We start from the raw sequence: 22,019 nt of genomic DNA, 5'->3' as shown, positions 1-22,019 counted from the left end.
TTTAGCAGACGGCCCAGCTGGTGCTGGAGCAGAAACGGGCTGATGTAGGTTGTTTGGAAAAAAACTGTCTTGGTCATTTGGAACCAACTTTGTTTAAAGGGGGACTGAGATTTCCACAGATATATGTATATACTGTACAAAAAATTCTGTGTAATAGTAATGCAGTGTAATAAGTAATTTGTGCCTCTGGTGATTAGACGTCCACGAACTTAATTTTTAAAAGAATGATGATTGATACATAATTTACAGTTTACCCAAGTATAGAAAAACACACTGCCGGATTATGTTGAGCTAATTGGCTGCTGTGTTTAGCTGATTCACTGACTAATGAATGCATTTCCCCAGTTGTGTACTCATTAATTGCTAGTTATAAGTGGTTCACACTGAAAATACCATATCCCTACTGTATTATTCATATCCATTGTATTGGTGCTTTTACTACTGAAATCTACATGTGACAGAAGGCTGTATATATTGTACTTACAATTCCATTAAATTTGAAAACTTATGTACATCTAAACTGCAAAAGCAAATACATTGTGTAGGAAATGTCCTGGATGGGTGGATTATGTTCAGAGGCAGCGTATTTTTTGAATGAATGAAGGGCTAGATTTATTAATAGCAGCAGAGTCACTGGGAGGGGGTTTGGGTGGATGGCAAGTGTACAAAACAAATGACCGGGATTCACTTCCAAAGTCCCATCTGTGTTTAGGCAACAAAAGCAATTTGGTTAGGATTAGGGAAAGAGTGTGGTTTTGGGTAAATGGTAAATAAAAAGGTTGTGTCTAAAGTCACTGTGATATTTTTCTCCATCGGACCAGACCAGGATCTTTCCATAACCTTAACCAAGTGCTGTGAGAGTCTGGACATAACCATAAAAAAGTGGAATAATGCTGTAGTCACTATAAATAGATCTTGTACTGCAACACCGGATATAAAGATATAATGTAAACACTATAATAATATTTTTGACTTTTATCTTCCAAACTCAATATGACTCACATGTGTAGATGCACTATTTTCAGCGATTATGAAACTTAAAAGGTCAAATCATTTGCTTAGTAGTACTTACATTGTTTGTTTCCCACTGCTATGCACATACATTGTTCTATGTTTACTTTGGGTATCTCCATCTAAAACTGACAAATTACCTGATGATTCTTATCTGGATGGCCTACTGAACAACATACTTCTAGTACCTTAAAGGGAGTTTCTATAGATTACAAAAGAAAGACAAATGTAAACGTATGAAAACAAGAGGTGTGATGTTTTCATGTTACCGCTGTGAGAGCATATGGCTTTCCTCATACATCTGAAGCTGACTCGAAGCTAAATACAGATTTGTGTGCTTGAGCGCCCCAGAACATCAAAAAGAGCCTGTCAGAACCAGATGACATTCAGCATTCAGCCAGTTAACTTAATTTCTTCTTGTCTGTAGACATCCTATCCTTTATTTCCATCTATAACCAATTTGGTCTTATCAGTTGTGTGTCAAAAACAGAGTCCATGAAAGAGATAAAAAAGTAAATCTGCACTGATCAGTATCTTTAAAATGACAATGAATCAAAGGACTACGTTAAGTTTTTCCCTTATAGCTTCATTTTAACGTCTTTTAGCTCATTTTTTTGGTTTTCTGGCCCTCAAATTCCATCCTCATCAACCTTGTCTCAGCAGCAGCCACAGTACGCCACCTGCCCAGGACCAAATGGCAATAGTGTTTCATTAGATCTCCTCTGCCTCCAAAATGTCCACTTAATTCATAACAATTTCATAACATTTATAAGGTCATTAATTTCAGATGTGCTGCTGCCCCCACGTGGAAAATCAATCAATCAATCAATCAATGACTGCAGCTTTAAGCTAATTTACTTCAACTAATCTCAACTCATATAAAGAGCATGGTAAATAAAAGAGCAATGTCAGCAATGAAAGCAGTGAAAGAAATGATGGAAGTGTGAGATACAGGTATGTGCTGAGGAGCTGGCGCCATCAATGAAAAGAAGAAGCAGGATGGAGGCCAGATGAAGGAAGAGTTAAGGTGTATCCACATTACATCTGAAGAAGGGTCTTGTGCTGCACATTCCATGTTGGATGCACAGTATTTACCATTCTGAAACTCCTGGTGTTAACAACCTGTCATCTCATTACCTAGTGGGCTGACTTTTGTACCAATACCTACACTCTACAATGCTAATGTTTCCAGCAGTAGATGGCTACATTTCAGAGCCTTGTTAAATCTAACAACAGTGCTCTCTGGGAGATACTATGCTGTTAAAAGGGGTTGTTTTGGTGGGGCGTACTGTTGAGAAAGCTGCTCTGACCTGCATTTATCACAGCATCAAAATTCTACCCACACTGTTCTTGAGAGGATAACCATCAACAACCTTAAACAACAAAAAAGTATATAATGTTACAAGAAGATGACTGTGTTTCATTGTTGCCTGAATCTCCTCCACCATTTGGCCTGGCAGTCCCATAGCCAGAGATCCTACTCATTCCTCTCCAGACCGCCTTCGCATTTGCCATAGAGTGTGTTCTCATCTCTCTCTTTCTCTCTGCTGTAGATGTTCCTTCGTTTATCTTCCTCCTTATCCAAGAGGATTTTGGACCGACTTAATCAAATCTTTCACCTGATGTGCACAGTAGTTTATTAAAAACACTTTATTCAAAATGAACACTCGCCCACATCAAGTCTGCAGATTGCTGAGTGCCAACAGCTGCCTTTAAATGTAAGGAAGACCATGTCTGAGGAGCAAATGTTATTTTGTTGAAGCAGCACTCCACTGAATTTACACATAAAGCTCGGTTTACTTGTCACTGTCTTGTGAAAACAGTTGTATGATGGCTTCTGTGGCTCTGAAGGGTCATCAGGTTTACCTTAACCTTTTAACGGAGAGCCAAACAAAAAGGATATTTAATCATGTTTAATCTTGACCTTTTCAGTTTCGATGTAACATAAACAATAGGTGCCCCAAATACTCTGAAAATAATTAAAACCATGGTAGAAATACTAACTATCTTTTGGTCTTTTTTTTTTTTTAGCTAAGGTTCATTTACAGCAGGAAAGTGTTTTTATACAGTTAATTAAATTAACTACTTTATCTCAAGATCATAGATGGATCTATTTGTCAGTTTTCTTAGCTATCATTTCCTCACTCTTTCTTAAATCCTACATGTGTCTGTGGCTCCTCAGAGCTTGGACCCCATCTGCTCTGTGTCTCTGTTATTCTGGGCCTGAGTGGAAAGGGAATTATTCCATTTTTAACATGCATGTCTATGTCAATTTAAGAACCCAGACTTGTAGAGATACAGTCTTTCAGCAGAATGGGAAAGTGGTTTCGGACTTTTGGACCCCACTGTATCTTGAACTGCAAATGCCTATGAGATGTTTACACAGGGATCAGTAATATTGTAAAACAGGAGCTCAACACATACGCTTACAGTGATCAGTGCTAGCTAGGTCTTGTGCCACATGCACTCATCCGCCAACGGAATGACTGACTCCTCGTTGTGCATGCAGCATTAGGCTGTGGCTCAGCAGGTAGTGCAGATTGTCAGGAAATCTCAGGATTGATGGAATGAAAGGCTAAATGGAAAAAGCGCTTTGGATAAAAGCGTTACATGAATGCAGTTTTTTTTTTTTTTTTTTTAACCATACAGTCCATTTAAGTCATAGACTGATCAGTATCTGCAACTTTATTGAATCAATGCCTAATTCAAATCTCAGTCATTACCTACTGAACAAAGACTCTTAAGTTCACTATGTAAAACAAAAGAAAGACTTTTCTCTCTCTCCGTGTATTCTTCTGTCTGTCTATCTAGGATCTCTACTACCCCACCCACTCAAACAGGTAGGTGGTGAATTTTCAGTTTGGCTGTACTGCTGTGTGGGAGCAGCTCCATGTAGGCTACATTCACGCCACTCTCGGAAAGGTATGATAAAAAGTCTCAGCCTCACATAGTTTTGACATACTTTAACACACAACATGATTGATATACTGTGTTAAAACTGTACATTGTGATATAGCAGAAAATATAAATGTAATTATGTCCTTGTTAGGAAAACAGCCCATTTAAGCTAAGGAATTTTGTCTCCTTCTTATATATTAAAAACATGTCAGCATCATATTACAGCATCAACAGCTGTTAAAAAAATGTTTTTTTGATCAAAATGTCAGCCTGAGACTAATAATTGTTTTGTATTAGGCCTTTATTTGGAGGTGTGGAAAGTTCTTGCGTGGTAGTTTGGTATCCTTTGCAGTGCGCAAGGTGCACAGCTGGGGGGAGGGGCAAACAGGTGGGAGGACAGGCTGTGCTCTGTGAATAGCACTCTGCCGCTACTTTGCTGAACAGGAACAAATGCGCTGCAATAATGAAATAAGGCTTAAAATATAAATCACCTATTTGAATTAAATACCCTCTAGAAAATATGTGTGTTTAAATCTGAATCAAAATACGGGTAAAGCTATCTGCATTTACAGTATGAAAGAGTATGAGTGATTCTTCCAGCATGGAAACCCTCATTAAAACTCACTAATCTGTGCATCCTGTTTAGCCTTTATCTGAAATTTAGCATTTCATGTTTTATTGTTAAAATGTACTCAAATGTAAAAGAAAAAAAAAAAAAATCTGCCTCATAAATCTGCCTCTGGCTGCAGATTTATGGTGGTGTTTGCTCATGTTGCGACAATCTCCACCTTCCAGAAAAAAACTGGATTTCCTGGAGAAGCCTTCTATTGTTGTCATACTTCGATTGATTGGCACAGCTGTTTCAAAGCAATGAGACCAGTGATGCGACTGGCTGACAGTGGATTTTAGTAAACACCACACCCTATGATATATACTGCTCTTCACCCAGCATTTTTGCTCTTTGTTTCACTGTTATGTTTTGTTTAAGATCAGCAAAAACACAATTTGTAAGTAGACAAACTTCCAAGTGCCTTATGTTTTTGAGTCTGAACCAGAAATAATAATACTATTTTTGTTCTGCAGCAGACATTCGTGTGAAATTATTCAAACTGAGCAACAAGAAGATTTCATAACTCTTTCTAAATCAGGTAGTTTATGCAGTTCTCATATCTTTGTGTCATTCTATCATCCGTGGAACCTTAGACTTGAACAAAAAAAACCACACACACACACACACACATACACACACACATTGAAATTCAAAGAGAAAACTGACAGTGATAGTGTGGATATGACTTGTTACACATTTTCACACTATGTTCTCACAGACCGTGTTCAGAAGATTCACAGCCTGCTGCCGTCATGTGAACTAGTTACATATTATACTCATGGGGGAGAGGTCAGTATCTTGGCCTATGTGGTATTATGCAATCACTCTCTTCTTCCTTCTATTTAACTCTCTGCCCTCCGACTCAACCGGTTCCGATCTATTTGTTTTCTCCAAGCATTATTTACCAGGTGATTCTCTCAGGTATGATATTTGTGTTATTTTTTATTCCACATGAGATTTTTACAGTTCTCTCCTAACCAATAAGCATTTTGAATGATTACTTTATATTAGTTTGACAATACAGGTGACATTGTCTTTTACATTGCCACTATTAAAGGCGTAAACTTTTCTCATAACAAAAGTAGCTAATGTTTTGGGTTGAAAAGCACATATTACATGGGTGGTTTTACTGGTGGTAAAACCTACTACTACCTACTAACCTTCCAACTTTTCCTTTAATATACAGTATGTTTTAAAATCAAATGTTTGGCTCCCACTTTGCCCATGTGGTGCAAAGTAACTGAGTACATTTACTTAGGTACTTGTACTTACATACAAGTTTAAGATACTTGTACTGTGATTGAGTGCTTACATTTTATACCTACCTATACATCTACTTCAATGCATTGCAGTGGTAAGTATTGTGCTTTTTACAATATAGTTACGGGTTCATTTACAGATTCAGATTTTATGAAACAAATAATGATGCAACATTACACAATAAACCATCCGAATATATATAAAGTTGTTCAAATTAGCTTTTTTCTATAAAGTATGTGTTCAACTAGGCAACATAAAGTCACCATTTAGTGTTATAAATCCGGAAGTGGTTGAACATTTCCAGGCAAAGGCATGATTGAAGAACATTACCCAATTATTAATTAATAACCTGCTATCACACTTGCCTGGATCTTTGGCCTTAAATGGTTGTTGCTGAGTCTGGCATAACACTCTTGGCATTGCACATTGAAACAAATTTTAGTTTTTGATACTTGATAACTGGCTTGTAAATGTAACTGCAGGTTGGATTCTTTAAAGTAGGATGATGAGTAAGAATCCATAATTTCTTTTTGACCTTCAAGTGTCTCAATAGAAATTCATACTACTTGTAATTCATATATTTCTGTTAATCTTTTCAGTTGATTGTATACACTGTATTTAGCTCATCTTAGAGTCAGCTGAATCTTGATCAGCAGATTGTCTTGCACTTCAGCTCTGTACTTTGCGCATACAGTAAGACAGACAATTGGACATTAAAAATAAGTGCACTGTCAGATCAGCAGAGTAATTTCACTCTTTTAACACGTTTCAGTGTGAATGTGAAGAGTCTTGTCTAAATTCCATGTCAAAGAATTATCAGAGATGTCTGCTAGCTCAAAGGACAAGGGCAAAAGGTAAGAAGCTCTTCCAGCATATTTCAAATGATATGTAAAGATTTACCTGATTTACCTGATTAAGAAATAAGAACGTTGATAATGAGTGCAAAACTTGCAAAGACATGAACAGGGGCATTCCAGATATTGCTATTAAAACATTCACTAAACTGCAAAATGAATGAATTTCAGGTTGAAGATACCACAGTCAACGTCCAGTGGATGTTTGAGCGCCAAGTCTGAACAGTCCATTGAATTCCCTCTTGCTTTTAAGGACAAACCGTAAGATGACATTAATAATATGAGACACGCTGTGATCTGTAAACATTCTGTCAGAGTCAATTAAAACTCAAATGATTTACTTTTGCTCAAGAAAAAAGTTTTAATGCATGACTTTTACTTGCCAGAAATATGCTGATTTGCTTTGTTGCTGAGAGTTAGATGACAGAATTTGTACCAATTTCATGTCTGTGTGCTAAATGTAAAGCTATCGTCAACAGCCAGCTTATCATAGCACAAAGACTGGAAACAGGTGGAAACAGCTAGCCTAGCTCTGTCTGAAGGAAACAAAATGTGCAGCTCACAATTTAACAGGTCATATCTCGCTTGTTTAATCCATTAGTGGAAAAATGACGCTAACAGGCTAGTTGTTTTGTGCTAAGCTAAGCTAACCGCCTCCTGGCTGTAGACTCATGTCTAGCATACAGATATGAGAGTGATAGCACTCGTTTCATTTAACTCTAGGCAAGAAAGCAAATAAGTATACAGTAGATATAAAATGTCAAACTTTTACATTTTACATGGCAGATAAAGTTTAATAAACCACACTTCATATTTTTACTCTTCATAAAAGCCAACTCACACACTGCACTTTCTTATCTGTTAAAAGAAAGCTTCATATTTTTGCAGTGTGAAGATCCCACGGGCTACATATGCTGTTTGTGAGACAGAGAAGTCATCAAAGGACATCCCCCTTCATTTTAGAGAAGAATAGTGAGATATGATGCATGCTTCATTCATTTACATTCTGATGTAGCATTCGTTTTGTATGATAAACAAAAAAATTGTGTTTGCTGTGGTGATTTGTTATCACACTCTTCACTCTTCTTTCCATGTGAAGTGAATGTGTATCAGCTTAGGTGGAGTTACATAGACCTATGTGTGTTTCTCCCTTTGAGAAAGAAAACTGAGAACCTTTGTAGGGGTTAGGGGACATGACAGTGGTTTAAACACAACCACAAAGAAATGAAATAAGAGGCCACTTCTGAGAAAAGGTTTCCTGAATATTTTATTCTGTTATCATTAATTTGACATTTTTGCCCTCTGTTAAATTAAATATATATTTTCTGTTTTTCCAGTGAAAAGATACCAGGGTCTACATATTCTTCATGCGCATCAGAAAAGTCTTCCAAAGATATCCCACTCCACTTCAGGAAAAATCAGTAAGACAGTTTTTTTTCTTTTTACTTTGTGCTTTGTTAGTCGAGTTCAACAAGCCTTCATTTAGTTTTAAAAACCCAGTAATAGACAAAAACAATATAAAATTGCAAAATATCAATAAAATATTTATAATGTTTATCATGGAACAGCAGGGTGTACCAACTCTTCATGTAAAGATTTACCTGATTTACCTGATTAAGAAATAAGAAAGTTGATAATGAGTGAAAAACTCGGAAAGACATGAACAGGGGCATTCCTTTCAAAAAAAGGTGCATTTGAAAAAGTATTATATTCCAAATAAAGGTTGCTTTTGATGAGGACAATTTCTAATCATGTGACTAAATGTTCATATCAATTAGAAGGGAAAATAATTGCTATTAAAACATTCACTAAACTGCAAAATGAATGAATTTCAGATTGAAGATACCACGGTCAACGTCCAGTGGATGTTTGAGCGCCAAGTCTGAACAGTCCATTGAATTCCCTCTTGCTTTTAAGGACAAACCGTAAGATGACATTAATAATATGAGACACGCTGTGATCTGTAAACATTCTGTCAGAGTCAATTAAAACTCAAATGATTTACTTTTGCTCAAGAAAAAAGTTTTAATGCAAGACTTTTACTTGCCAGAAATATGCTGATTTGCTTTGTTGCTGAGTGTTAGATGACAGAATTTGTACCAATTTCATGTCTGTGTGCTAAATGTAAAGCTATCGTCAACAGCCAGCTAATCATAGCACAAAGACTGGAAACAGGTGGAAACAGCTAGCCTAGCTCTGTCTGAAGGAAACAAAATGTGCAGCTCACAATTTAACAGGTCATATCTCGCTTGTTTAATCCATTAGTGGAAAAACGACTCTAACAGGCTAGTTGTTTTGTGCTAAGCTAAGCTAACCGCCTCCTGGCTGTAGATTCATGTCTAGCATACAGATATGAGAGTGGTAGCACTCGTTTCATTTAACTCTAGGCAAGAAAGCAAATAAGTATACAGTAGATATAAAATGTCAAACTTTTACATTTTACATGGCAGATAAAGTTTAATAAACCACACTTCATATTTTTACTCTTCATAAAAGCCAACTCACACACTGCACTTTCTTATCTGTTAAAAGAAAGCTTCATATTTTTGCAGTGTGAAGATCCCGGGGGCTACATATGCTGTTTGTGAGACAGAGAAGTCATCAAAGGACATCCCCCTTCATTTTAGAGAAGAATAGTGAGATATGATGCATGCTTCATTCATTTACATTCTGATGTAGCATTCGTTTTGTATGATAAACAAAAAAATTGTGTTTGCTGTGGTGATTTGTTATCACACTCTTCACTCTTCTTTCCATGTGAAGTGAATGTGTATCAGCTTAGGTGGAGTTACATAGACCTATGTGTGTTTCTCCCTTTGAGAAAGAAAACTGAGAACCTTTGTAGGGGTTAGGGGACATGACAGTGGTTTAAACACAACCACAAAGAAATGAAATAAGAGGCCACTTCTGAGAAAAGGTTTCCTGAATATTTTATTCTGTTATCATTAATTTGACATTTTTGCCCTCTGTTAAATTAAATATGCATTTTCTGTTTTTCCAGTGAAAAGACACCAGAGTCTACATATTCTTCATGCGCATCAGAAAAGTCTTCTAAATATATCCCACTCCACTTCAGGAAAAATCAGTAAGACAGTTTTTTTTCTTTTTACTTTGTGCTTTGTTAGTCGAGTTCAACAAGCCTTCATTTAGTTTAAAAACCCAGTAATAGACAAAAACAATATAAAATTGCAAAATATCAATAAAATATTTATAATGTTTATCATGGAACAGCAGGGTGTACCAACTCTTCATGTAAAGATTTACCTGATTTACCTGATTAAGAAATAAGAAAGTTGATAATGAGTGAAAAACTCGGAAAGACATGAACAGGGGCATTCCTTTCAAAAAAAGGTGCATTTGAAAAAGTATTATATTCCAAATAAAGGTTGCTTTTGATGAGGACAATTTCTAATCATGTGACTAAATGTTCATATCAATTAGAAGGGAAAATAATTGCTATTAAAACATTCACTAAACTGCAAAATGAATGAATTTCAGGTTGAAGATACCACAGTCAACGTCCAGTGGATGTTTGAGCGCCAAGTCTGAACAGTCCATTGAATTCCCTCTTGCTTTTAAGGACAAACCGTAAGATGACATTAATAATATGAGACACGCTGTGATCTGTAAACATTCTGTCAGAGTCAATTAAAACTCAAATGATTTACTTTTGCTCAAGAAAAAAGTTTTAATGCATGACTTTTACTTGCCAGAAATATGCTGATTTGCTTTGTTGCTGAGAGTTAGATGACAGAATTTGTACCAATTTCATGTCTGTGTGCTAAATGTAAAGCTATCGTCAACAGCCAGCTTATCATAGCACAAAGACTGGAAACAGGTGGAAACAGCTAGCCTAGCTCTGTCTGAAGGAAACAAAATTTGCAGCTCACAATTTAACAGGTCATATCTCGCTTGTTTAATCCATTAGTGGAAAAATGACGCTAACAGGCTAGTTGTTTTGTGCTAAGCTAAGCTAACCGCCTCCTGGCTGTAGACTCATGTCTAGCATACAGATATGAGAGTGATAGCACTCGTTTCATTTAACTCTAGGCAAGAAAGCAAATAAGTATACAGTAGATATAAAATGTCAAACTTTTACATTTTACATGGCAGATAAAGTTTAATAAACCACACTTCATATTTTTACTCTTCATAAAAGCCAACTCACACACTGCACTTTCTTATCTGTTAAAAGAAAGCTTCATATTTTTGCAGTGTGAAGATCCCACGGGCTACATATGCTGTTTGTGAGACAGAGAAGTCATCAAAGGACACCCCCCTTCATTTTAGAGAAGAATAGTGAGATATGATGCATGCTTCATTCATTTACATTCTGATGTAGCATTCGTTTTGTATGATAAACAAAAAAATTGTGTTTGCTGTGGTGATTTGTTATCACACTCTTCACTCTTCTTTCCATGTGAAGTGAATGTGTATCAGCTTAGGTGGAGTTACATAGACCTATGTGTGTTTCTCCCTTTGAGAAAGAAAACTGAGAACCTTTGTAGGGGTTAGGGGACATGACAGTGGTTTAAACACAACCACAAAGAAATGAAATAAGAGGCCACTTCTGAGAAAAGGTTTCCTGAATATTTTATTCTGTTATCATTAATTTGACATTTTTGCCCTCTGTTAAATTAAATATATATTTTCTGTTTTTCCAGTGAAAAGATACCAGGGTCTACATATTCTTCATGCGCATCAGAAAAGTCTTCCAAAGATATCCCACTCCACTTCAGGAAAAATCAGTAAGACAGTTTTTTTTTAAAACTTTTAGACTTTGGTGGTCAACTTCTGCCTTCAAAAGCTTTCAACAACAAACCTTCATTTACTTTCCATACGCAGTAATTGTCACAAACAGTAAAATAAATCCAAAATATGAATATAATATCAGAGAAGAGAATTTACATTTACATTCTTATGTAATTTTAAGGTTGAAGATCAAGCCTTCTACATTCTCTGGATATACAGCAGATGTGTCTGATGTATCAAAGGATAACCTATAAAATTTATCAGTAGGAAGCCAGACTTAGTTATGCTGTTAAAGAGGCTTTTGTTATACTATATATACTATAGACGTATCGCGCAGCTTTGGAGACAGACCTAAAGACATGAGTATTAGCACAACTGTAATACAGAAAGAAATTAAGCGTAAACTAAACAGTGTTTTTCATTGATACGTATAAAGTCAGTTTGTAGTTTTGTCAGGCAGGTTTTGACCATTCTCTAACCCTTGCCACCCTTTACTACTGTTGCTGGACCTGCTGTTAACAAGGTAGATTTACCACGTGAAATTCTGAATAATTTTTGAAACACTGGATCCTTGATTTCACATAAAGGTATTAGAAATATATAATAATAATAATAATAATTATTATTATTATCATTATATACATATACATGTATACACATATATACAGTATACCCCATTCAGCCTCAACATTAAAACCCAGAAACTGGTTTTAATGTTGTGGCTGATTACTGTAGTTTCAAGCTATGACAGCCACTGTTCGGGGAAGGGATTTGGTGAAATGTCAGCTGATCTGCTCATTCTTTCAGGAGGGAGAGACCAGATTGTGACTATTCTGCCTATGAGACAGACTTGTCTTCAAAGGACAGCCCTCTTGATTATGACGTTAAAAAGTAAGACAGACTTTTTACTTTAAGACAACTTAGCTTTATTTCTATTCCAGCAGTTTTCATTTGATTCTCTGTTGCACAGTGTTTCCCACTTATTTGTATTCAAATGTTTGCATGAAAATTTACACCCAGCATTTTTGCATCTGAGGACTGAAGACCACGTAATACTTTTACAAACATGGCCATCAGTGTCTGTGCGTGGTTTGAGACAAAGGTTATCTCTCTAAAGTAACCCGCACCTCTAAAGATTAGGTACTGCAGTATTCTACTTGTCAACACAATGGACCCTCTTGGAAACTTTGAAAAAAATGATATTGTAAACTTTAGTGATTTTTTTTCCTTTCAGACAACTACCATATGGGATGCCCAAACCTTGGGGTGGACATGTGATTTGCAAAGCAGCAAAATACCCTCCATTTGCTGTGTATCCAGTTCTAACAGCTAATCAAAGAGCCCCTGATGACTTTGTGCAGAGCAGGTAAAAATCACACTTGTGACATTTGTCATAACACGATCACATTACTTTAGTAATTAATGTGCTGGTATTGGAAAAGCAGTGTATTAATTAGTTATATATATACAACACATTTTTTTTCTCTTTGATACAATTAAGCAACTTTGGTGACATCGTCAAGTGCATTGCCCATTATTATTGGTCGTGTTTTCCTATAAACAATTTGTTCTCACACTTTTACAAAGTCACATACTGTCTGTCCTCCTGGTGTGCTGGTAAACTGCAGGGAGGTGAAAGAAAACATACACTGTAGTAGAGTAACACAGGGAAACAGACAGGGACTGCAGAAAACGATCATACACTTTATTTTGTAAATCATTTCATAATAAGAACTGCACATTTTAGAGGAATTAGCTGATTGGAAGACAAAGATTAAGAGCTGCATTAGGTAACTGAAATTTTTGTAATTTCTGAAATTACAAATTGTTCTTGTCTAATTATCAGGATGAAGCTCAAAGCTTCTACATCTTCTGTATATGTGACTGACATGTCCAGTGTTTCAAATGATGCCGATGACTTCAGACAAGACAAACAGTAAGTAGCCAGACTATATGTAATATTGTTATATACAGTAAGCTAATTGTTTGTTCTACACTGTAATAAAAATGACTGAATGCTTCAGAAATGATTGATTATTTAGACATTGTCTCTGAAGTGATCTAAAGGATGTTCCAACAGCCAGCGCAATCTCATTTGATAACAGATTTCATTTTTATTCACTCGTTTATAATCTGAAAATAAATGATGTAATACATACTGTACGTTGTCATGACTTTAAGGGCAAAAGTGAACAGTCTGAGATCCAGTGTGGAGTAACAAAGGACTATTTGGGGCATGGATTTGCATCCTCAGTAAAACAAAAATATGTCGAATTTTGAAAGATACACCAAGACACTGAAATCCTCCCAAGTTACCTTATGGTGACATTAGAGTAACTTCCTATAGCTTCTAATCACAGTTTCCTAATAATGCTGGAGTAAATAATAACATGTCCTTTTTCTATTTATAACTCCTTTTTCTAATTCCCAGTCAGGACAATCCAGGGACAGCCGAATCCCCATTCTCATCGGACACATCTGATTATTCATCGACTAAGACTTTTGGATCAAGGGATTCCCAATATGACGAGGAGACAGTTTCATGTGATGATATGTGAGGCACTCTTTAAATTCACCACATTAATATACACTTGAAGGGGTACTCCAGCAACTAAGTACTGCACTTCCCTAAAAACTGATTCAAACTGATGCAGGAGAGGCTAAGCTGTCCTGACTCTTAGTTAGACCCTCCCTGAATGCTAATCACCTTCTTCTCCAAACTCCACGTTCCAAGTTAATAACACATACTTTGCTTGTCAACTCTTAGCCCAAGCTATGTTAATTCTTCAGCAGATAAGGTGCCCCAAAGTGTTCGATATCAAGTAAATACATAGATAATTATGGAATAAACAATTAATCAACAATATTTTAAATATTATTATTATTATTTTAATAAATAACAGTGGGTTATAACAGGGTTGTGAGGTTGGTTTATCACTCAGCATCAAAGTAAAGAGACAGTATCAAAGGCAGCAGCTGTTAGCTGGTTATGTAAGAGTTACATCCGCTGTGCTTTGAATCTTCCTCAGAGAACACGCATGAATGGGATAAAATATTGCTCCTCTAGACTTTCCATGATATTTGACTGACTGGATCAAATTCGGAATATTCAAAAAGTCATTCCTTTCATCATACCCTTTTTAGCCGCTACGCTAAAACCGCTTCGAAAGCCCAGCGCTGTTCCTGGGGCGTGTTTGGTAGCATTTGTTGCACCTGCTAGCTCAAGAGGCAGAAAGGTGACACCACTGTCATGAGACGTAAGTAAAAATAACATTATGAAATTAAAAGTGGCATTAGGTAACAGAGTAACATGAAATAAAATGTGTAATTATGAAAAGCGACATTATGAAATATGACTTGACATGAAAGAAAAGGGTAACTGGAAAAATGCCATTAGGAAATAAAAAAAAGACTTATGAAAAAAAGCATTTTGGAATAAAAATCTCTAATAAAATCAAAAAAAGATATCCAATATAATTTAGTCATTATGAAAAATGATATTTTATATTTATGAGTTGACTTTTAATAATTACTTCAATTCTTTCACAAATTGTTGATTTATATTTACACAGTCTACTCATATTTATTTCACGGTGTATTTTTTATGTATTTAATATTGAACATTGGGTTCCATTAGTAGAAAGGTAATGCTTAATTTGTATCATTTATAGGAAAAGTTGATTGTAGTGACTTATAATAGCCACTTTCCCCACATCATAAACAAAGCCTGTCTACAGAGTATTAAGAAGTCTCATTAAAAATGTTTCAGTAGATGGCCTTCTTTAGCTATCAGAAACTCCAGGCTATTCCTCCAAACATCCTTATATAGAGCCAGGCTAACACATAGCACACATAGCATACCTTCCTATTATTACTTCAAGTGGTAACTAACAGCTGTACCTTATTTCTCTATTTGAAAACAGAGAGGAGGAGGTAATCTGTGACATCTGCCGCCAGGGTGCAGCCGTGAAGACTTGCCTGACCTGTAACACTTCCTACTGTGAGTATGATGTCCGGCAGCACTACACGGTGGAAACCCTGCAGAGACACATACTCAGAGACGTGTGTGCCGAAGTCGAGGTGAAGCGCTGTCTGCACTTTCAAAAGTCTCTAGAATTCTTGTGCAGGACCGACCAGATGCACATCTGCAGCATTTGTGCACAGGGAAATCACAGAGGACACGACGTCATCTCGCAGAGGGCACAGCGTGCTGCAAGTCAGGTGAAAATCTGAAACTGTATCTTGTAGAACTAATGTGCTCCACAATGCTTATCAATACTATTCTATTATAGACATCTGCTGGGGAAGAAAACCAGGACCCTGATCTACCTGATACAGGTGAGTAAAAACTCAAGATCCTAATTGGCTGGCTTTAAATGCAATACAGAAATTCTCCATTTGATAAAGCATACACTACATCTGGAAAAAAAAAGAAAAAACTGTAGAATTTTGTGTAGAGGGTTGCAGAAAGTTTCCTCTCACTTAATTTAAATCTGGATCATTTAGTCTGCTGTTGAAGTGAAGTGCCAAATATATTGCCAAAACAAAGCAGACCAATAAGGAAACAATGAAGTCTGTCTTTGAGGATATATATTTTTTTAGGCTAAAGGTAGAAAGCGTTTTGTCTGAAATGGCTGGGCTATAATAGTGTTCTATGGTGTTGTAGGATATGGTGTGCTGTTGATATTATGTATGTATTTATCTCACAATCAATCTATCTTGATATTATTCACAGCGTATTTCTACATATCCAGGCTTACAGACTTGGACTGAACCGCCAAACGAGTTTCCAAGGATTCATTGTCAGTTGTAGCATTTAACACAGACTGTAGTTTCACTGTAAATGGGTTCACAAAACAACCATTTCCAAAACTGTCTTCGGAGTGAATTATTTCTACTGACATCAAACAGACACACAAGCCCAAAACATTAATTCTGAGAAATTAATTGGATTAATTTTCAAAGTGTGGATTTGCCAGAAGGAGCATGTAGTGAAGCCAGGGAGAGCTGAGTCTGTAGAACAATTTATGATGTATAAAAAAAGTGTTTCTCAACATGATCATTCTTGGTTATTAGATCTAAGCTGACTGTACAATTGGCACAAATGATTTTTTTTGCTGTCTTATGTTTGCAAGTGGTGCCCCCCCCTGGTAAGATCAAGTTCCTGTCAGTGAGGCCAAACTCTCTGGTCCTGAGCTGGGGTTGCCCGGAAGGCCTGGAGGGGCCTAAGAGCTTCCAAGTGAGGTGGAGCTCCCTTATGAAGGTGGAAGGTTACTTGGTGATCAAAGATCTTCATAAAATTGAAATAAACAACCTCCAACTTGGACAACGGTATTACTTCAGTGTGGCCACAGAAGATGAGGATGGCAATTTAAGTGAATGGACCACGGCATCTATTTTCACAGGTAATATCAGACATGACAAGACATTTCATATTCCTATCACTGCAGTGTGTTCACATTTTATTGAGCAAAGAAAATAATTTTTAATTCAAATGACTACTGTCTTGCAGCGGTGCCGCCCCCTCGAAACTTAACAAAAGGACATTCAGAGGCCACTGCTATGTCCTTGAAATGGACCAAAGGAGACAGCATGGATGGAATTCCTCATCAGTTCCTTATAACTGTCACAAGTCCAGGGAAAGAGCCGTTAGCAATACACACCGAGGACTGCTACAAGATATTCTCAGATTTAGAGCCAGACACAGAGTACATTGTCTCTGTCTCAACGGTGCTGAACGGTCGGTGCAGTCGGCCGGTCTCTGCCACTATACACACAGGTGAGTAGTTATTTCTCCTGCTTGTTTAAAACTCATAAAATGTCAGTCATACTGCACCATAGTGGCTTTTCAAATCATATATACAAATACTATATATATTTATATTCAAAATATATTAGTTTCAAATATATTTATATTGTATATAAAAATAAACTTTACATTATAGGAAAGTATGTATGAGAAGTGAATTCAGTAGAGGGAGAGAGAGAGAGAGAGAGATAATGTAAATTAGTACTGAACTTGCATAAAGTCCATCTTAGGAAATGCTTGATCCTACCAAGGAAAAGTTGAGACAATAGGTCCCTCACCACAAACACCTGAAAGGACCCTCTCCTACCTACTGGAGCACACCCTCCCCCCACCTCTGTGTTTTGCGTCTTTTTCTGCAGTATTTTGCAGGTTAACTCTAAAATGGTCTTGTTGGCTGAAACTATTATGTTCACGCTGGAAACTTTTAGAGGTTGTCCTCACAACGCCCAGCTGTATTAGTAAACAAGACTAGTGCTAGCGGCTCTTTGAGGGAGCCATGCTTTCAGCTAAAGGCTACCCTCAGCATTCTAACATGCTCAGAAGTACAATGCTAACATGCTGATGTTAAGTAGGTTGAAGGGCTGAATTATGCTAGAAAAGAACGAGTTCATACAGCATGCTGTCTGACCATGTAAGAAGGCAGACATGGTGGTGGAAAGCCAGTTGTTATAAAAAGGGGGAATATGCAGTGGTCGTTTAAAAAAATATGGAGATGAAGGTGCACATTTTCAGACAGTCTCTTCTGAAAGGCATTCATAGGGTTGCATACAGATGTAAAGATAAAATGGTTGTGTAAAGAATGAAAAAAAGAGAGCTTGAGAGAGAAGTTCAAACCCTGCTTGCTTTCTCACTTCCACACCGCTGGCCAATCACTGTGCTGAATTAGGGATAGGAATGTCAGACTGTTGGTTTCACAAAACTACAGAAACTGTTGGATTTAATTCTGACATTGGAAAGATGTGTGTGTGTGTGTGTGTTTGTGTGTGTGTGTGTGGGGGGGGGTAAAACCTGTTTGACCATTTGACAAACAATCCTTACTTATACTGGTGCCTTTTTTGCAGTTATAGTTGCAGTTATTTGGGTATAAACCAAAGTTTCGGACCAGTTAATATTTTGACTTGAATAAGGTACTGATGGCACTAGATGAAAAATCAAGGGGTCACTGAACCTTATTTTAGTTCTTCCTTAGGTGGATATAAATGTCTGTAGCACATGTGGCAAAGTTGTTGAGACATCTCAGTCAAAACCACAAATGTGAACTTCATGGTGGCACTAGAGGAAAAGTCAGGGGACCACCAAAGTCATTAAGATACATCAGGGTAGAACCATGAATGTCTGTACAAAGTTGCAGTAGATGTTGTAGCAGTAGCCAATGCATCTTTTCGTGAAACTAAAAGACTGACAGAAAGATCGACCGACAGAATGACATTGCCACCCTTGGAGCCATGCTACTAGCTAGGCTTAAAATAAATAACAATGCCACAAAAGAAACATCAGTTCAGAGCCACTATCAGTAGATGCTAAATATTAAAGAATCCAGATTAAAAAAAAGGATAAATCAAGATAACCCTGATGTAATTTGTCTGATTTTACAAAGCCTCTCAGAGCCACAGAAAACATTATATTATATACTGCATTATACGTTTTGACAGGATGAGTAATACTTCCCATGATGAGTGAGTTGATCTAGCTGAGCTGCATAGATACCCTGGTAAAGAGCAAAATTTAACATCTTGTAAATTCATCGGTCTCTTGTTGATTCACAGAGCCGTGTCTCAGGGAGGTGCTGTCAAAGATCGGACTCGAAGACCACTATGACAACAAGCTCACACTTAGCACTGTCCTAGAGATTAATAAGATTGATACATCAGAGAACGAACCAGAAACTGCCAAGTCACTCCCTGAGGCCTTTTTGAAGAAACTCATGATGTTGAATGCAAATGCTAGAAGTGTCAGATGTGTGTCCTGCAGTGTGGACACAGAAAAGAGCAATCCCATCAATCCCCTGGACCTGATAACTGCATTGTTTCTCTGTTCAGATGGCTTTCTTCAGCAGGCTATAGTTCTGAAAATGGCACTCTGCCAGTTTGCCATCCCTCTCTTGCTGCACAACAGTGAAACAAGGGAAATCACAATGATGCTGTGGTGCATGCGCGAAATTGTCAGAGCCTTCAGACCCTCCCAGCAGGCATTCAGAAAGTCAAACTGTGAAGAAAGACTTGTGCACTCCGACATCCCTCTGGTGTCATTCGTCAGGCTGGGGAGGACAGTCTTTTCCAAGTCTCTGATGTTGAACAAACTGCTTAGTAACACTCAGGAGTACCATGACACATTTTATCATCGTAACATGGTGTGTGGTGATATCCCCAGGAGGATTTCAGACGGGCTGGTCGAAGTCAGCTGGTATCTCCCATGTGGGAACAGGAGCATTGACAAGTTCACTGAGCCACTGGCTGTTGCGAACCTCAGAGGAGACATCAGGGTGTTTGATGAACAATTTTCATTCCTCTGTCAGACATCTGCAGCTGTTTACATCTTCTGTGATGAATCAGAAACTGAATTCTTCAAGCGTCTAGAGGGAAAAGACGTAAAGGCAAATGTCATTTTGATTAGCAGCGCACTGGGGAAAACCTTTACACTCAAAAAGATGACGAAGGAACCACGTTTAAAGGTAACAAATGTAAGCAAGAAGAAAAAGACTGACGAGGAGCTGATAAAAGCCCTCCAGGAATCAATCTCTAAGATGCTAGAAAACTGTGAAAACAAAGTGCCGGTGGCAAATCAGGGTGAAAGAGCTCGCCGGTGTGGGATCCTGGTTGATGAGGATAGTGAAGAATGCCAGAGTGCTTGGAAGAATGTGGACAAAATCACCAAACACCTTACTAACACCTCTGAATTCAAAGACAAACAACTGCCTTACCAGGGAAACATCTGGAAAGCACTTTCGTGGCTGGAAACAGAGTCCTGGAGAATGCGCAAAGCTGACAACGTGAACTCTGAAGAGTACCGCAAGTCTTTGAAAGCGAAAGAAAAAGAGCTTAAAAGCAAGCAGCAACGATTTGAGGTGTCAGCTGCAATGTCAAGCTTTCTTCACGGGGTAGTCACCTCAGAAGTGCAGCGCTACTACTTCCTCAAATGGCTTGAAATAGAACTGGAAAATCTGTCCCGGGATCAGCTGTCATCTCTGCAGGATCGATACAAAGTGCTACTCCAGAAATCTCCCCAAGAAACTGAAAAAATTGTGGAGATTGATAGGCAAATTTCTGTTTGTTCTTTACGCCTGGATCACTTTTTTCGAGAGTGTGGGCAGCTGTATGATTGTGCGAGTCACCTGCCACAATACAGCAGTCAAAGAAAAACCATGGAACAACTCCCTGCACTGTATGCTCAGATGCTGCTGGATGGTTTCCCTCTTGAGCTTGTTGATGGAGATGCAGCAAACATCCCGATGAAGTGGACCACTGATGTGCTTACTGAGCTTCACTACATCCTGCATTCCAACAGTAAACTCAAGGTCATTACAATCATTGGAGCTGAAAACTCAGGAAAATCGACTCTGCTCAACACCATGTTTGGAGTCAGGTTTGCCGTCAGCAAAGGAACATGCACCAGAGGGGCGTTCATCCAGCTGATCAGTGTCAACAATGATGTGAGGAAGGAATTGGGCTGTGACTGCATCATGATCATCGACACAGAGGGACTGAAACCACATCAGATGGTTCAAGGCGATTACAGCCATGAACGTGACAAGGAAGTAGCGAGCTTTGCTGTGGCGCTCAGTGACGCCACAATCGTCAGTGTTTCCAGGGACAACTCCATCTTAGAGATGGTGCTTCATGCTTTCACAAGGTTGAAGGATGTGGAAAAGAAGCCACTGTGTTATTTTGTACATGCTAACATGTCTGACATGCCTGTTGTAGGGAGGAAGAAGAGACATAAACAGTTGGTGGAAAAGTTAAATGAAATGATCTGGAAGGACGCTGGGATGAAGAAGGCCAACATCACTAAGATCTCAGATGTGATGGATTTTGGACCAGACACTTGCAGCTGGTACATTCCTCCAGTTTGGCATGGGACTCCACCGATGGCTCCTTTCAGTGTTGACTACAGTGAGACTGTGCATGCTTTGAAAAAGCGAGTGATAGGGGACCTCTCAAAGTGCAAAGAAAGAGGTGATCTGACACATTTTGTCAGGAGGGTAGAAAACCTCTGGAAGGCTATATGAGTGATGAAGCTTTATGTGAGAAAAATACATGAAACTGATGCAAACACGGGAGAAAGGGAAGCATAGTAATTTTCCTAGAAGTAGTTAATGTGAAAAGAAGAAATAAAGAAAGGGTATCTGGTGAATAAAAACTAGTTTGTTTGTTATTCGTCTTTTTTATTTACAATGCATTTTCAAAAGATCTGACCCGTAGAACACTGTACAAATAAAACATTTAATGTATATATTTTTGCATATAATAAACACGCACTTTAAGACAGTCTGTCAACTAATTATAGGGAACCAGAGGTATGGACATAAACTTGACGTGTACAGATATGTAGGAGACATCAGAAATCGTCCTATTGGTGTTATCAAATCGTTATCAAAAAGTATCTGCGAGAATTTGGTTTGTCTGCATTGGCTGAATTATCAGAAGTGCAATGCTGAAGATAATACTAAAAGTAATTGATGTGTTCATATATATATATATATATATATATATATATACACACACACACACATGGAATGTGTGTCCAACGTTTGAATGGAAGATTTTAGATGTGGTATTATGGACATCTGATAATAAATACTTGTATTTACATCTTACTTCAGATTGAA

At 37.7% G+C, this 22,019-nt stretch overlaps 1 protein-coding gene across 1 annotated transcript; it reads left to right on the top strand.

Moving 5' to 3' along the window:
- Window positions 1–5,275: 5,275 nt before the first annotated feature.
- On the top strand, window positions 5,276–21,419 carry LOC120799620 (up-regulator of cell proliferation-like). Its single transcript, XM_040144845.1, has 12 exons — window positions 5,276–5,308; window positions 6,552–6,633; window positions 6,805–6,894; window positions 7,522–7,605; window positions 7,971–8,054; window positions 8,469–8,558; window positions 13,232–13,321; window positions 13,817–13,939; window positions 15,309–15,601; window positions 16,521–16,790; window positions 16,898–17,164; window positions 18,961–21,419. The coding sequence occupies exons 2-12, from the start codon at window positions 6,602–6,604 to the stop codon at window positions 21,417–21,419; spliced, it is 3,882 nt and encodes a 1,293-aa protein (XP_040000779.1). The 5' UTR covers window positions 5,276–5,308; window positions 6,552–6,601.
- Window positions 21,420–22,019: the final 600 nt, after the last annotated feature.

Source organism: Xiphias gladius, chromosome 15, assembly GCF_016859285.1.
Source record: "Xiphias gladius isolate SHS-SW01 ecotype Sanya breed wild chromosome 15, ASM1685928v1, whole genome shotgun sequence".
Lineage (NCBI taxonomy): Eukaryota > Metazoa > Chordata > Actinopteri > Istiophoriformes > Xiphiidae > Xiphias > Xiphias gladius.
This window is presented reverse-complemented; position numbering and strand designations above follow the sequence as displayed.